Source organism: Hoplias malabaricus, chromosome Y (genome assembly GCF_029633855.1).
Source record: "Hoplias malabaricus isolate fHopMal1 chromosome Y, fHopMal1.hap1, whole genome shotgun sequence".
NCBI classification, from domain to species: Eukaryota; Metazoa; Chordata; class Actinopteri; order Characiformes; family Erythrinidae; genus Hoplias; species Hoplias malabaricus.
Genome location: NC_089820.1, coordinates 77,339,922 through 77,351,510, shown reverse-complemented (window position 1 = coordinate 77,351,510; position 11,589 = coordinate 77,339,922). Strand labels below are relative to the sequence as shown.

Here is an 11,589-nt window from a genome sequence, read left to right as displayed (position 1 = left end):
TGAATTTTATATTTTATCATTTCTGTGAATGTTTTTAGTTATTTTTTCGTTAAGAAAATCCACCAGAGGGCGTCGGATCCCCTTGGCTTTACGTTCGTGCTCTTCTTCCGCTGTGTTATGGCGTTATTATTATTATGCCACAATTTTGCGCGCGAGCGGATATTTTGAACGAGCAAATTATAATCGTGATCGCGTAAAACCATTTCGTGCGAGGAACAATAAAAAAAACCCTCGCGCAAGGATAAGTGCTTAAAACTTAGCGCAATGATAATAACTCTCCCGCGTGAGGAAATTATACTTGTTACTACCTCCACTAAGTTTATCTACTTGGCTCCTCTCCGCGCGGGAATCAAGCAGGGAGTGTTATTGATAATATACGGCGGGTTGAGGGCCGTTTCTGTCAGCGAATGTTATTGACTTCTGTTTTGTTATTGCCCGCCTCCGAGAAGCCTTCTCAGTTCAGCTTTGATTTTAAACGGGGAAAATGGAAAACAGGAGACAGTACCAATTATCCGCTTTCTGATTTAAAATCAGCTGACAAAGAAACTCACAAAGAAATTAAGCAGGACATTAGTGTTTTCTGGAGCTGTGCTTTGGTCGAGTAGAGGCACTTTTGATGTTCGGTTGCTCCGAGGAAACATACTCGGAAAAAAACGTAGCTACACAAGGCACAATACAGTGTCTGTTGCTATGGGGAAGAAGTGTTTGTGAGAAAACGTTGGTCTAACAGTGGTCTAATCGACTCCAACGTCTCTGCACACGAGAGCGGGTGGATCTTCGGATGAGGAGTCGACTCCCAAAAATGAATCTTTTAAGCGTCTGGAAAGTTAAATCATCTTTCATTTTAACTTAGAAATGGTATCATTTCCACACGCGTATCATAGATTTTGTCGCTATGATATGCACCCGATGTAAACAGTGGGTAAATCATGGGTGTGTCGTTTATGGCGCTCGCTGAGGAGCCAAGTAAACTTAGTTGAGCGCGCGGATAAAAGAATCATTTTCTCCAGTAATTTATTTCCATTGCGCGAGGTGGTTTAAACACTCGCGACTGTACTTCTCTCTTCGCGCGAGGTGTTTTTTTCCCCTCCTGTTTCTCGCGGGAAATTATTTTACGCGCTCGTGATTATAATAGGCGCGTTCAAGATGTCCGCGCGCAGAACTGTGGCACAAAATCGCCATTAGTGTAAACGTCATTGCTCTATGTGAAGTGCAGTACCAGGGTTAAACAGCATCCTTCAGCTTCCGCGTTCTGCTTTAAAATTCAGCAATACGCTTCAAGTTTCCTTACTGAATGTTAAGTGTACCACTTGATTATTAAATCCACACCCTTCTGTATGAATATAGTAGTATAAGTAGTGCTATAGCAATCGGATTTATCCTAAGGAGTGTATCAAGCTTTTCAAAAGTGGGAGTGTAATGGGATGGGGTAGTAATATTCACCAATTACAACCGGGGGTCTGGGGTAATTGCCTGATAGCACCAAATTTTTTCAATGAGGTACAGATTAAGCAAAATCAAAGTACACCATAAAAAAACCCCACCAGCTTCAACTCAAGAACACAAGTTCAAAAGCTGCCTTAAAATTTTAAGTTAAATCCAATTAGAATAACTCACGACTAAGTCAAATTTGGCTGTGAATTCCTTTCTGAAAGTTGATTTGACTTTAAACTGCTTGTTGATTCAATTTAACCACGTTGACAGCCATGCAGTTATTCATAGGTATTTAAGTTACAAGAATTATAAACATGAATTTTTAAAAATGTAAATATTGTAGCATTTGGATGTGGCATGTAAAGAGAATCAGCTGAAACCTGAACAAAGCTGCTGTGTTTCACCCTGAGGGAGAGGCCTCAGTCCTATGATAGGACTATATTATATAGCAAGAGAATGACTGAAAAAAACAACTCAGGTTTGGCTTTGCTCTAACGGTTAATTTACCCACTAGCAAGGGTGCGGGCTTTGAATTGTGTTTCAACAAAAAATTGGGGGTGTCATAACGCCCACATCCCACCATTTGCTACGCCCCTGAACATTACCTATACAGTCATAGCAAAGAAGTTTGAAATGGCCCGTTTCCCTACAATGAGCCATTTGAAATGAAATCACTCAAACTAACTTTTCAAAATGATTAAAAATATAATTACGACAATAATGAGAATGCAGTTTCATTAACTGAGCATTTGTTTTCATATTTATTGAGAAATAAAAGAAGATACGCCCCACAAACTCAATCTGCTCATGTTATAAATGTCAAAATAAGCATCAGACACAAAAATACATTCTTTATAAAAACATCCAAAGTATTCCCTCTTTTAAAAAAAAGTATTTAATATAAATAAACTACTTAAATATTTCTTAAAGAAAGAGACAGCACTGAAAGACGTCCAATAATTAATCAAAATGTGAATTTTGTTGTTCAAGAAAAATAATAAATAAATAAAATTAGAAGGTTACATCTCTGATGAACATCCTTCATTAACTTTGTTGTAACTTACATTTGGAATAAATCAAACAATTAATACATTTACATATATAAATAGCCTGGAATAAGGGTTTCTTAAGTTAGAAGGTAATTAGAAGGTAAATGTAACTGCTGGCTTTGGGATATGATTAAGAAATTACATTTACCAAGTTCACCAAAACAGAGTTTCCATCAGGAATGTAAACATTTAAAAATACAGTATGAGAAAAGGTCCAAAGCAATGTTTAGAAAGCAAACTACTGCAACAATTTTTCAACTTTTTCAGAGACATTAAATACTCACAACTGAGAGTGCAAGTGGCTAGCAGTGCAATATGCTGATCTAGAAGGATCTTTTTTCAGATGTAACATTTATATAAAGACTGTAAACTGTGCTGTTTCTTAGTGCTCACAGTGTGCCTCGCCATTTTTATAGTTGTTACCAAGATCTAGGCGGGCAACCATTGTGGACACGAGCTTGACCAGCTGGAGTGACCGCTGCTGTCCAGTCTGCAGGACTTCCTCGTGATTGGCCTTCGCCTCGCTATCGTAGTCCATCACGGCCTTGTTGGTGATCAGAGAGAGAGCGAAGACCCTCATTCCACAGTGACGAGCTATTATAACCTCATGGACTGTGCTCATCCCTGAAAGAAAATGACAGAGGCCTTAAAGTACGGACTGTATATTTCTCAGAATGCTCATTCTTATTCTTAATTTGCTCCCTCTCAAAGTCTTTGAGTACAATTCATTGCAAAAATAACATGGGATTAATTAACTGAACAAAGGTATATACGTGTCTAAAATGACATTTCTCACAACTCACCAACAGCATCAGCGCCTAAGCGGTGGAGCATTCTGCACTCAGCAATGGTCTCGAAAGACGGCCCCCCGAGTACACAGTAGACACCCTCCCTCAGGAACTCGGAGTAACCAAGCTCCGTCCCCACTTCCTGAGCTAAATGCTGCATATTCCTGTCATATGCATCTGACATGCAGGGAAAGCGAGTCCCAAACCTGAGTGAGGAAGGGAGAGAGAGAGAGAGAGAGAGAGAGAGAGAGAGAGAGAGAGAGAGAGAGAATGAGATGTGTTACCACAGACTTTCATAGCCACAGGCAATAAAGTGATAGGACACTCTGCTATAAACGGCCTGATCCAACCTGAACAAACAGTGCCAGGTATGTGCCAAGCCCTTGTATTCAGTTCAAACAACACATCAATTTTAGTACAGTGCTACGTGACTTAATATAAACTATAAAAAAGGGTGTGTGCAGCCACATACAAGTTTAACTTAGTCTTTTTAAAACACCCAATATACCACTACTTTTAAGTAATCCACACCCATTTCATTTGGTCTCACTGTGTATTAGCACAACAACACGTATTATTAAAATGACTATGTAGACAAACTCTTTTCCTCACCTCTCGTCATTAAGTCCACACAAGGGATTGTTCCCAGCAAATCCAGGCATATTGAGGTGGTCTTTGATGATCATAACATCTCCCACTTTGTAATCCTGGTTCAGGCCGCCTGCAGCATTCGTCAAGATGACAGTCTCAACGCCCATCAACTTAAAAATGCGTATGGGCATGGTGATCTAATAAACCAGGAACATAAAGAGTTTTCATCAATTTCATAATGGATTTTAAAGAATTAGCCAGTTTTAGCCAACAGAATTTCATCTATGACAGCATTAGGACCCTTTCAGAAGGCACCATACCACCATGTCAGCTGTCAGAATGTTTATAAACAATGTGTCTAGACAATTTAGGGTGGAAAAAATGTATCCTACCAAAACAGGTTTACTAAAGGAGAGGGAAGGCAGTAGGTTTGACTGATTACAGATGATCTGTGTGTGAAAGGTGAGTGTAATACAGAAATGAGCTACTACTTAAATTTCAGTCATGTGAGGTTAATGGATTTTGTACATGGTCCAAGTAAATTTAAAACTAGATTGTAATCTAAAACAATGCAACCAGGCTCACAAGGCTTAGTCGCACAGCAATGACACAGCAATTACACTGAACCACAATGACTCCCACAAGTCAAAAGATACCCCCTAATCTCTCTTCATTGTTGCAACATCTCTTCTTTTAAAATTTACAATGCAAAAAAATAGAGAACATGCACTCAGACTGTGTCACCAACACACACATAAGTGAGGAAATGCAGTGTTGGGGCACAGTGACTTTTATGTGTATAAAATGGCACCCTGCTCTGGATCTAGGCTTTGAAAAGTAGCAAGTTGTTTGGAAATAATAAAATAAAAAGAACTCATTAGTTGTTGAATAACTAAGATGTTATAAATGTGTTACAGATTACAATGCAATCTAAATTTGTATTGACTTGGAGAGGTAACAGTGTTTATGGATATCATAAGGGTTTTTTAATGGCAACCGTCTAAAAACATGTTTTAACATTTTAACATGTTCAGCATGAATTGTGGGTAATGTAGTTAAGAAGTACCTTTTGGATGGGATATCCTTCATACAGGTGGAACCTTCCCTGCATACAAACACATGGCTTTCCTTTAAGTGTGCCAAACACCAAGCGGCCAGCATGACCATGCACTAAAACACACACAGCAACAAGTTAGAGTAGTATCACACTGGTTATTAAGCATATAAAAAAGCATTCTTGGGAAGTGAGGGTTAACCGTCACGGAAACTGAATGAGACTTAGGAAACCAAAGCTGCATAATAGTAGTGGCCTTTATAATAATGGTGCCACATAAAACAATAAAGCACATTAATCACATACTTATGTCCATATATAGCCCATATCCTACATCCTGTAATCTCTGGTAGTAGTCACTTTACAGGCATTGGTCAACTCACCTGTGCTTTGTGGGAAGTTGGGGATATCACTGTAACTGAAAACCTTCTGGTCCTTCAGCATGTCAGCTAACCCCCCCAGGCCTGAGCCGCACACGATGCCCACCAAGGGACGCACTGGGGCCTGATCCAGCAGCCAATCAGCAGTCGCCTTGCACTCCTCATAACCATATCTTTAAGAGAGTGAGGAAGTTGAGGTATTGGTTAATGTACTGTACTGTAATACCAGACATCTGAGAGACTGCAAACACAAGGTTTGTCATGAGAAAACCATCAGACTTGTTTCAAATTTTTGTCATATGAGTCATATGACCCTTAGCTGTATCACAGCAAATATCACACCTTTATAAAAAAGATCATGATAACAGATTTATACAATTTCAAGTATTTAAGAGTATAAAAAGAGATGGCTTTCATTTCCTAAGTATTAGTAAACATATCCAATATAGCCTGCTTTGTCCTTCACATTCACAAACGTCACTGGTATCATATTCCAGACGTCATAAAATTTTAATCAGTATTTTAGCTGCTATGACACATCTTTACTGTAAACACTGACTGATAGGGGGGAGAATAGAGTTTACACTTTTCTCTTTAGTGCTGGCCAAATTCTTCTATAAGCCTATGACTCTGTTTTGAATTCTTTCAGAGGTATTAAAACTATTTAATTTATTGTCAAAACAATGACTATGTCTATTTACAGTAGAGCAAATGGACTGAAATGATGTCTACACAGAGCCTAAAAGTATCTCCAGTGTCAGTGTTGAACAGCTTTAAATGTATTACATTTATGTTTGTAAGGTATTACATATATAAGTACTAATGTATAAAAATAATGTATTTTATATAGTTATATGCAAAAGTTTGGGCATACATACATTTTCCAACACATTATTCAATACGTGGAACAAAGTAAATTAACCGTATTTGTGTATTTAAATTAACAAATGTTTGTTCTCAGTGGAGAAAGTGTTATTGGAGAAAGGAAACTCGTTAATTTAACCAGAGGTGCTTAAAAGCTGTATAAATACTTTACTTAGTTTAGTCATTGTTTACTTAGTTTAGTCAGTAATGGTGCTTATGTAATCTGTATTTCTCTTTGTGTGTATATTTTTGTCTATTTATGGGGTGGTTTGGGATGCTGATGAGAGTAGACGTCCTCCCCCTCGTCCCAAGAGACTTTATCCGAAACGTGGCGGAAATCACGTCTCTGTTACTGTGACGTCACTCAAGGCATCATTATTATAGTTTCCACACGTGTACCACACCAGAGATTAAAAAAGCATCTCACAGTAGGTTATGCTTTTCCTTCTTTATTTTTTTTAACCCTCCAGTTTCTTATTTTTAAGGCTAGCCTATTTATTCCAAAAGTATTTCCTATTCATTCCTATGAAACATTACTAGCTAACATTTTAGAAAAAAAAAAATACATTTTTTTTCCCGATAAGATTCATATATTCCTGCAAGGATCCTTCCAGCAGAGTGAAACCTTTGCCAGCAGTTGTCCACATGAGGCTCATGTTAATAACCAAAAGCATCCCATAGCTGAGTGTTAATTTATCATCTAGATGAGAATTAGTCAGATTTAGAAACAACATCCAATTAATCAAACACCCAAGCCTTAGGAGAAAAGCCGGCGATTAGATTCTGTTGTATATCAGTTCGTTATAGATGTGTATTAGCCTACACGTGTTATATAACATCAGCTAATTAACATATTATATAAAGACCCTCAGTCCCGAGTCCACGCGTGTACTGAGGTGATGTTGCATCATCCTCTGAGTGGCTCCAGAAAACACTACTCTGGCCACTCGGTTTCGGAGAAAATATAACAACGACTCGCTTAAGTTCGCGGAAATATAATTTAGTTTAAAAAACACAGAGGAGCGACGACATTTTAGTACTTTAGTTTTCCCTCGCGTTTTGGCGGTAAAGCACCACCTGCTAGTCTCCTATAGGCTAACTCACACACTGAGGCTGGAGCAACGTCTCTTTCCTGTTTTCTCTTTCTCATTTGATTTTTACGTTTCAGTCAGTCTCATTTGATTTTTCTCTAATTACTCTTTCGAATATATATTTTTCAAAACCGAAACCGTTCCGCACCCGTAAAACACATTTTAGAGAAGGAAGCTGTTGACACTCACCCTGAGGATGAATCCGGGAACATTGTGGGTTTTTCTCTTGAGTTGAAATCTCCCAAAACGAGGTTAAGTTCTGAATGGAATGATGAACGTGAGCCTGAATCGTGCCTCTTCCTTTATACTCCGTTTTGAAGGGGAAGGGAGAAACTAGTCAGAGTTTCCCCTCTCCGAGACACTCCCTCTTCATGCATCACTCCTACAGCTTCGCTGCAATTGGCTGAGCTCGCGGGTGTGTGTCGTGATGTGGTGGATGCTGTGTGTGTGTGTGTGTGTGTGTGTGTGTGATATTCGGGTGCGGTTTGAAACCTTGTTGAAACTGGTTCAAATTCTCAGTAACAAGTATGAGCAGTGATGTAACGTTAGATAGTTTGACTTTTTTATGATCTTTAGCCTTTTTCCTCTGAAATTTTTAGCTATTACCAGTTCCATATAATTGTCAGGTCTCCCCTTATCACATGGTGCTACCACGCTAGGAGGGTGAACACCAACATTGGCTTCTTCTGGAACATGAAGTCAGCTCAGACTGGAATTGGAACTCAAGATGCTTGGATGAGAACACTAATTTCCCAGTTCTCTTTTATTGACTGTTGTGGTGAGGGATGGGTGAGTTGGAGGGTCATAATATATACCCAGGGAGAACAAGGATAGGCCATGATTTCCCAATGATTTCCCACGCACACGCTCCTATGTTATTTCTTAACAGTTACGTCATAAAAAACATCATAAGGAATATTTCTTAACATTACAGTAACAGAATCACTCTATTGTCTCTTTATGGATTAAACTTAGACACACTGGGCTGTGAATAAACAGATTAATAACAGAAGCTCCACTGAAGTATGACAGTGGTCGGTTATGTGACCAAATACGTACCCAGTAAACAATTTGCCGTTGATTCGACGTTGAAATAACGTAATGACGTCTAATCAACGCTCTCTTAAGGTTGAAAATGAAAGTTGAAAAGACGTCCAAACACAGACATTGAAAAGAAGACTATTAGACGTATTTTGGACGTCCACTGACGTTATCGATTGGTCACCACTTAACTAACTTATTAAGATGGATTTTGGACGTCCATTGACGTTTAAAATATGTCCTTGACGGACAGACTACTTTTAGACCTATTTTGAACGTCCAGGGACGTTCCTTGTTTACTGGGTAGTGTAAAAACTCGATTCGTTTGATCCTTTTGGTCGGTTCGGCCAATGCTACTCTAAAGAATCGATTCAAACGAGTCGAGTCTTTCGGGAAGGATCTCGAGAGATTAATTCAGTTGCTTCATGGTTCTTTCGTCAATACTAGCGTCAAACATGTGATGAAAATCTTACCAGAATGACTAAGGCAATGTTTTTTCCTGCGTATTAAATTGAGGAACAACTATTAAACGAGTATATACAGTGTAACAGTTGGGCAAGGGTTAGGTTTAGGGCAGAATGAGCAGAATAAACACCCTGGGGCTTACAGTATACTGGAGTTTTGTTGGGTACGGAAATGAGTGAATATATTTTGGGCGTAGTGTGTGTATGTGTGTGTGGGGGTCTCTCTCTCTCTCTCTCTCTCTCTCTCTCTCTCTCTCTCTCTCTCTCTTTACATAACAACAGCGCGCTCTAAACAGCGGGCAGCTCCCATTACATTCTTTCACATGGTAAGAGTCTGGTGTGAAAACAAAAGAACAGAATCGTGTCATTGTGTTCTCAATCGAGCAGGAAATTAGCACTGTTTCTACTGGCCTTTCTCAGTGTTTAAGTTATATGTCCATATTAAATTGTAAGTTTACTAAATTCTTTTTAACAGTAATCTCATTCTTTATTTCTGTTACTCTCCTATTAAACCAAATCTGATCCTATTTATAGTGTTCAAATATGTAGTGTAAAGCCTGAGTTACGGGGAACATTTTCCCTACTGATCCCTAGTTTTAAACGAAATTCCATGTGAGAATGTGTCCATAATCTTTTGGGACACTGTTATATAACCGGCCAGGGGCTGAATAAGTGTTTTGTTGTGTCTATGCGTCCACTAGAGGGAGCAACCCATATTAATACACACAGAACGATGCTGTGTCATTTTTTTCTCTATTTCTCCACATTTGCCCTTCAGTTAACCGTTTACAGGTGATTTGGCCCTTAATACTAGCAGTAGAACAGGACTAATGTAGCTTTGTGCCGGCTTATTACTTGAAAACAAATTGGTAAATAACAGGATTCCAATGGACTAGAGTATAAGTGAGCTGATAGATGTATATTTCTGAACATTATCTTCCAAAAAATGCATCCTCAACTACAGGGTCACATTGGACAATGAAACTGAAACACCTGTCATTTTAGTGTGGGAGGTTTCATGGCTAAATTGGACCAGCCTGGTGGCCAATCTTCATTAATTGCACATTGCACCAGTAAGAGCAGAGGGTGAAGGTTTAATTAGCAGAGGGTAAGAGCACCGTTTTGCTCAAAATATTGCAATGCACACGACATTAAGGGTGACACACCAGAGTTCAAAAGAGGACAAATTGTTGGTGCACGTCTTGCTGGCGCATCTGTGACCAAGACAGCAAGTCTTTGTGATGTATCAAGAGCCACCATATCCAGGGTAATACCACAGAGAAGGAGGAAACACATCCAACAGGATTAACTGTGGACGCAAGAGGACGCTGTCTGAAAGGGATGTTCGGGTGCTACCCGGATTGTCTCCAAAAAACATAAAACCACGGCTGCCCAAATCACGGCAGAATTAAATGTGCACTTCGACTCTCCTGTTTCCACCGGGTCAATATACACGGCTGGGCTGCTATAGCCAAACCTTTGGTCACGCATGCCAATGCCAAACGTGGGTTTCAATGGTGCAAGGAGCGCAAATCTTGGGCTGTGGACAGTGTGAAACATGTATTGTTCTCTGATGAGTCCACCTTTACTGTTTTCCCCACATCCGAGAGAGTTACAGTGTGGAGAAGCCCCAAAGAAGCGTACCATCCAGACTGTTGCATGCCCAGAGTGAACCATGGGGGTGGATCAGCGATGGTTTGGGCTGCCACATCATGGCATTCCCTTGGCCCAATACTTTCTATATGGGTGTGTCACTGCCAAGGACTACCGAACCATTCTGGAGGACCATGTGCATCCAATGGTTCAAACACTGTGTCCTGAAGGCCGTGCCGTGTATCAGGACGACAATGCACCAATACACACAGCAAGACTGGTGAAAGACTGGTTTGATGAACATGAAAGTGAAGTTGAACATCTCCCATGGCCTGCACAGTCACCAGTTCTAAATATTATTGAGCCACTTTGGGGTGTTTTGGAGGAGCGAGTCAGGAAACGTTTTCCTCCACCAGCATCACGTAGTGAGCTGGCCACTATCCTGCAAGAAGAATGGCTTCAAATCCCTCTGACCACTGTGCAGGACTTGTGTATGTCATTCCCAAGATGAACTGATGCTGTATTGGCCGCAAAAGGGGGCCCTACACCATACTAATAAATAATTGTGGTCTAAAACCAGGTGTTTCACTTTCATTGTCCAACCCCTTTACGTCTATAACTGATTATAACCGTAAAAGCTGGTTAAACAGGAATTTCTCAGATTTTTAAAAAATGTTTTGTATAATGTAGTCAGGAACGTGAAGATGGTCATTCAGAGCTTGACCCTTTTCACACCAGCCTTAAAATGGAATTTCAGTTTTAATATTTTTCTAGTGGGCAGATGAATTGTATATGAATGCTGAACTTGTGATGTCCGTCTTGCACATTGTATGAATTGTACTTACAGCAAAAGGGTGCTCCCTACTTCATATTTACCCCTCATGAATCATTCCATATTATCATCTTAATTGTTGTAGTAACAGAGTTATGGATTAATGTTTTTAATCATTTATTTGAAAAAAAAAAATAAATCAAAGGTGATTTAAATTCCAAACAGAGAGTTGGCAAGAAAGTTTTTAAAGCAAGAAATATTTGTTTCGTGCTCTTGTCCTTTACCTGAGTATTTTAAAAATAATAAAATCTGTAGACATGCATGCACACAGAAAATCTAGGATGTCAATTAGCAATTAGGATTTCATGAACTTATTTTAATCCATGATTTCAGATTAATGAGTCTCTCTCTCTCTCTCTCTCTCTCTTTTCATTAATGAATGCTGTGTCACCCACTCTGTCCCATAGT

The 11,589-nt window shown here is 39.4% G+C and overlaps 1 protein-coding gene across 1 annotated transcript; it reads right to left on the bottom strand.

Annotated features, from left to right (window-relative positions):
* Positions 1-2,176: 2,176 nt before the first annotated feature.
* Positions 2,177-7,598, bottom strand: LOC136678273 (purine nucleoside phosphorylase-like). The gene is made up of 6 exons (XM_066656259.1): positions 7,441-7,598; positions 5,300-5,469; positions 4,929-5,032; positions 3,884-4,059; positions 3,287-3,477; positions 2,177-3,107 (listed from the first exon to the last, which is right to left on the bottom strand). Exons 1-6 carry the CDS (start codon positions 7,461-7,463, stop codon positions 2,866-2,868), a joined length of 906 nt encoding a protein of 301 aa, XP_066512356.1. The 5' UTR covers positions 7,464-7,598; the 3' UTR covers positions 2,177-2,865.
* Positions 7,599-11,589: the final 3,991 nt, after the last annotated feature.